General features: G+C 37.0%; 1 protein-coding gene across 1 annotated transcript in view; it reads left to right on the top strand.

The window, feature by feature from the left end:
- The first annotated feature begins 4,345 nt into the window (after positions 1-4,345).
- Positions 4,346-6,169, top strand: part of agmo (alkylglycerol monooxygenase) — a 67,686-nt gene continuing 65,862 nt past the window's right edge. The window contains exon 1 of the mRNA XM_041988108.1: positions 4,346-4,749. Coding sequence (XP_041844042.1) covers positions 4,630-4,749 — 120 coding nt within the window. The 5' untranslated portion in view covers positions 4,346-4,629. The remainder of the gene's footprint in view (positions 4,750-6,169) is intronic.

The raw sequence follows: 6,169 nt of genomic DNA, 5'->3' as shown, positions 1-6,169 counted from the left end.
ATAAATTAAACATTACACAGACTGTAGAAAGCTGGCGATGTGGGCTTATGTTAAATTCACCTTTTTGCCTGGGGGCAGGGCTGGGACTCCTGCCAACGTTCAAGAGAACCCACAAAGGATCAGATTCAGTTACAGAATCCAGTTGAAAATAATTTCGTGACTTGATCTCATCTTTCACCACGTTGTGATTGTGCATTCTAATTTGTTTAAGAGGCACCTCACACGCCATTTGAGGTTTTTAATTTTTTTTCTTTCTCCCCCAGATGTAACCCACAGAATGAATCTGATCCACTTTTTCCCTATGCTGCCACTGCCATCGACTCCAGAGTATTCACAAAAACAGAGGACCCTCACGTTTTCCACTTGGCTTTAAATTCAAAGATTAGAAACATACTCGTTGCAAGTAATTGTCACAGCACAATTACATCTTATTATGTTCTTCGCACTTCACTTGCAACAACCGACTTCTGTTACAGTCCTGACAATTAGCTGCTGCATTCAGAATAAAAAAAAGCACATTTTACCAGAAACAGTCAGAATTTAAAGGCATTTGAAAAATAGTGAAGCTGTCTTTTTCTTATTAGCCTCATAATACAGCTAATGAGAAAGCCATGAACAGCCGAGAGCCTGATGTGTTAATGATATATTAAATTAGTGCACCATAGTTTCTAATTAATCTAAGAGTGAATTTAACATTGTTAATAACCAGAAGGCATGTCGTAAGGAGTGTCAATGTTTTCTTTTGTTTTTAACCCTTTTCTCCTCGAAAATTGCAAACCCATAATGAAATGAGCTTATCTGCAACCACAAGGTCTGTTTGAATACTTTTAGATTAAAAATAATAGTCCATATATGTGCTCTCTGATTCTGAAAAGACCCTGGAAAACCTAAAATATAGCCGACCTGAACAGAATCCAAATTAATTGATTCAGTACAGTTAAGTTGAGGCATGCAAGTTAAATTTCAATTAAAACCTGATAAAACCAGCCATTGTTTTCTTCTCATGGCATATAAATGATATTTTAATGGTCATATAAATGGAATCAGTCATTGTGGAAAAAAACAACATACAATAGTAAAAGCTTCGTTGTTACTTTGTTTAAAGATGTACTACATAACTTTCCTATTAACTTTCCTACTTGATGGCACAGTGACATCTATTATGCACATTTCTTTAGCTTTTGCTGCCTAGAAGAGTCCCAAGGCTGAGAAACTCCACAGCTTTTTCTTCTGAAAACCCGCGTGGTGTTCCAGCTAAGTTTCATTTTACACACCATGTCACATGCTAGTAAATGAACATAAACACACTGGCCTTTTTGAACGTGCATTATGGCTGATTCAGCAAAGAAACACAAGAAGAGATTATCGGAGGAAGAGAGGAAAAGAAAGAGAGGGACAAAGCAAGAGATAAGTCAAGACTCAAGATAAGATTGTCTTTTACTGGCTGAAGAGAGTTCACAATACAGGTAGGATGCAAGATGGATGTTGAATTAGCTGTCGATAAGAGGCGCGTCATCATCCATAGTGCATCTTTAAAATCTCACTTCAATAGTAATTAATTCCTGAACAAAATATTTTTTTCAGGAAACTCAATTAGGAGTTTCTAAAATGACAAAAAAAAAAAGATGAATTAAAATGGCTAACACTTGGGTATTACTGTACCTGTGTTCTCAATGACAAGAATGGGGATGCCGTATATGCTAATCTGGCTCCGCCCACCAGTAGCAGCCAGAACCCACTTACTTGGCACAGGCTGAGTCACGGCTACTGGTGTCCTAATTGTACAACAGAACCAAGTTTCAACTACGTTATCTGTCTAGCTTGTGAAGGCTTCTCATTTCATCAGTTCTTAACAGTACAGCCAGGAAGACCAGTACACCCAGCAGCTAGTCTGGGTTGGTTCCTCAGATGTTCTTTGGGCGTATATGACTACCTGATTTCAGCTTTCTTATACTGTAGGTGGTGCTTCAAAGCAGGAATCCAGCCATAATATTTAATGGCTGATATTGATACATATCATGACACACACACACACACACACACACACACACACACACACACACACACACACACACACACACACACACACACACACACACACATATTAAATCAGGCAGTTAAAATGTGATTGACATGCCCGGCAGATTGACAAGACTGCAAAAAGCAAATGGGTGCTTTACAACATAATATAATATTAAACTTTTTTTATCTTTTAAGTCTCAAATGGATTTTTTTTATTATTATTATTATTTTTTACCTTGTCCTGACCAGTATCATAGCAAGCGGAACGATGTTCTGGCTGCTGAATATTGGACTCAAAGCTGTTTGGCAATTTTTTAAACCTTTACCTGGAAGTTAAAAAGCCATTTCTGTCAAGTTCATGAAACTAGGATGTTAGATTGTAACTGGATCATGTACTAAAATTTCTACAGTATATTTAAAGAGATCATGTGAGAGGTTTAAACGTTTTAGCTACGATTTTTTTTAAGCAAATAACTCAAGAGTTATTTTAAGAACATATGATAATGTTTATGTAAACATAAACAAATTTGATGTACAGGTATTAACAGGTGGAGTCTTGATTGGAGAGAGTATAACATTATTATGCTAACATTTGGAGAGATTTAGAACATATGTGTTGCAGATTATCCTTAGTATTTATATGTGGGTTATATTCTGATGAGTAAGTCAGGCCAACCTGCTTCCCCCAGTTTAGTCTGTCTGTATCAGCTGTTTTCTTGGCTCTGTTTATATCTTCTTGTGCAGCCTGTATCTTTGCTCAGTTAAAGACAGTGTCTTTTATTAGCCACAGTCTTTACCTGAGCTCTCACATCCACATAGCCCATTGAAAGCAGCCACAGTACCAGCTGCATCCAGCTGTTCATGGATGGAGGTAAACATTTTCTGTTCAGTGTCAAGGTTTAAAATAACACAAAATACAAGACACTTTAGCCTCATAAGTTAATAGTAGGAAAATCTTTTACAATGTAATCTGACAGCTGGTGTTAATAATTACTAAACATTTATTATTTTTCCTACATTTTTCCAAACTCCAGGATGTCTACAGACTCTTGTTTGGGTTAAAAACCCCACATTTTGTAAGATAGCTGTATTTGCTTTGTGCTGGTGTTTGATAACAAAACTGGAACATCTCTGATATTTGTCCATTAAAATTCAACTTGCTGCCAACAGTTACCTTTAGACTAGAAGCAGGAGGGAAAAGCTGGTTATACATTGGACAAAAGTTACTGAACAGGTACAGTGACCTGAGGGGTCAGGAGCCCCTTGGTTTGGGCAACGTCTGTTTTATGTAACCAGAGTCAACTGAGAACTCCTAAAAAGACTCTAACAGAAGCAAAATAACCACAAACAGGCACATTGTGAACCAGAAAATTGCTAAAACACCAAGAGGTGAAACATGAAACATGCAAAACAACTTAGAAATCCATGTCACAGCTGACAAGAAAGATCATTTTCAGGTTATTTGCCAAACTTCTTTTCAATTTGTTTTCTGCCAGTTGAGACGTAAAACAGCTGTGAGGAAACACAAAAGCACAGCAAAAACGGTATTTTGTAGTCATTTAGACTCCAAAGCTGCAAAGAGGAGAGGTTCCCTGTTTGCAGGGACCTGTCAGTGCTAACCCATGTTACTTTCTAAAGCACACTAATAATAATAATAATAATAATAATAATTTCAAGGCACCCAACGCACTTTACATTGTGCATCCATTTTTCATCCACCCCTCACTCATACCTGGTGATGGTAAGCTACCTGTGTAGCCACAGCTGCCCTGGGGCAGGCTGACGGAAACGTGGCTGCCTACGGCCTCTCCGACCATCACCGAACATTCATCCACATTCATTCACCAGTGATGCCAACACTGGAGGCAAGGAGGGTTAAGTGTCTTGCCCAAGGACACAACGACAGATGACTGATGATATTCTTTATCTCATTTGTTTAAACTACACAAATGCAAGAAGCCGTTTCTGGTTTCAGTCAAAAAAGTAAACCTGCTTCAAATCTGCAAAACAAAAACAAAAACAGATAGTTAATATTAACATAAATGTCCATTTTTTCAGTGTGTTTAGGTAATATTAAAATATGTATGCTGGTATATAAAAAGTCCCACATACACTTTTGGGAAAATAGGGAGAAAGAGGGAGAGAGCGAGCAATGGAGAGATAGAGAGAGAGAGAGAAAGAAAAAAGTCACTATGTAAACTGACATTAACTTTGACTTTGGCTGTTTTATCAGTCTGGACGGTCGCAAACAAGAGTCTGCATGAACCACGAAGTCTCGCGAGATAAAGTTATGTGAAGTGGGACACATACAAGGATCACCGAGATCAAAGGTAGACTTGTGTCTCATAAACAGTGGAGTAATAATTGAAGCATAACAGCAATTGGATCTTGTGACTGCTGTATCCGTAACGAACACAGTTTCCCTGCTTGTCAGAACTTTCTTCATCAGCTGGCACGCGCTTTCACTCGCGACTGACCTACTTTTGCAGCACATAAAAAAACAGAGCGTTTGATAAGTGACTTGCTATATGTTGGACGGACTTTTTTCACACCGTGTGAAACACCTGTGCAGGTACCTGGACTACAGCGGCGAGAGAGGTGCTGGCAATGGCTGCAGCCGTGGAGTTCGGTCCGGTGTCTCGGGGGGCCCGGGCCTTGTTTTATATGCTCACACCGAATGAATCATCTTTTGAAAAGGTGGAAGAAGTCCCTCAGTATGTTCAGCAGGTGGGTGTCGACGGCTGCCACTTCCCCAGACTGTAACTTTACAAATGTAGGGAGTCAGGAAGAGCTTAAAGCCTCTGTTACATAATTCGAAGCCTAACAGATCAGAAAAATACTAAAGTGTTTAAGGGCTTAACATATAAATAGTATTACAGAAATTATTCAATTAATAATTTATCTGTCAACCAACCATAATTAACATTCAATATGCTGTAAGCTTTTACAACCATGTTTTATTATATATATATATATATATATATATATATATATATATATATATATATATATATATATATATATATGCGTGTGTGTGTGTGTGTGTATATCAGAGCCAATCAGATGGATATTGACGGTTTGTTGTTCTTCTTTGCCTAAAATAAATGTTTTGTTCTCAGGTGGTACCAAGTAGAAGATTGTCATCATTATCCAACACTAAAGCAAACATTTTCCTGAAAAGTTGTTGACAAAAAAAAAAAAAAAAGATTATTTAAGTATCATGGAGTAAATGAAAAAAAAAGAAAATCTTTCTAACATGAAATTAGATACAACAAACTGTCATAGTTGCAGGATAATAATGTCCCCACTTGCTTGTTTTGTCTGACCAGTTGATTAAAAAATTCAGATTTTACAACTCAGATACAAACAACTGTAAATTCTAACACTAGTATGGCTGATACTGTATTTTCAGCTTTGTATTTCAGTGCAAAGGTCTTCTCATTTGATATATAATGCCAAGAAAACAAGACATAAATAAAGTAAGTTATTGAAGGGTGCAAATATAAATAGAAATGCAGTATATTAGGCAAAAAAAAACGTTTAAACCTTTATTCTTCAGCACAGCCAGAATACTCTTAGAAAAGCTTTCTTTCTTGTCTAAGAAGTAGTTAATCTTTAGCCTTCTTTTAAAACTTTCCAAAAGTCTTTGGATATTGGCTGGTCCCACAAGTAATACTGAGGTCCAGGGTCTGGAGAGGATTCATCTCTACATAAGACCTGTTACCACTGATTTTCAGTCCAGTTTTTTGGCATAACTCAGCCTTTGTTCTCCTTTTTCTCTTGGTTAAGAATGGCTTTTTGACAAACATCCTCCATGGAGTTGTTATGTGTAGTTACAATGGTTCATCCCTTAAGTTAGATGATTTTTTATGTTTGAATGCTTCATAGGCCAGTGTTAAGAGGCTTAACCAAAAAAATAAAAAAAGAAAAGCAAAAAATTCCTTTAAAAAGTCAAGTCCAAGGACTGGATTGCAAACATGTCAAAGGCAGACAAATAAAAACTTTGAAAGATCTCCAGAAATCCTGGAAAACTATTGCTCAAGACCCACTTTAAAAGATTACATGGAAGTCTGAATCCTTTAAAGTAAATCATAATGATATAAGGCTCAAGACTTCAGCACAGTACTGTATAATTTTTCTTATTTAT

The sequence above is a fragment of the Melanotaenia boesemani genome, chromosome 6 (genome assembly GCF_017639745.1).
Source record: "Melanotaenia boesemani isolate fMelBoe1 chromosome 6, fMelBoe1.pri, whole genome shotgun sequence".
NCBI lineage: Eukaryota > Metazoa > Chordata > Actinopteri > Atheriniformes > Melanotaeniidae > Melanotaenia > Melanotaenia boesemani.
The sequence above is the reverse complement of the archived record's forward strand: the minus strand, read 5'-3'. Positions and strand labels throughout refer to the sequence as shown.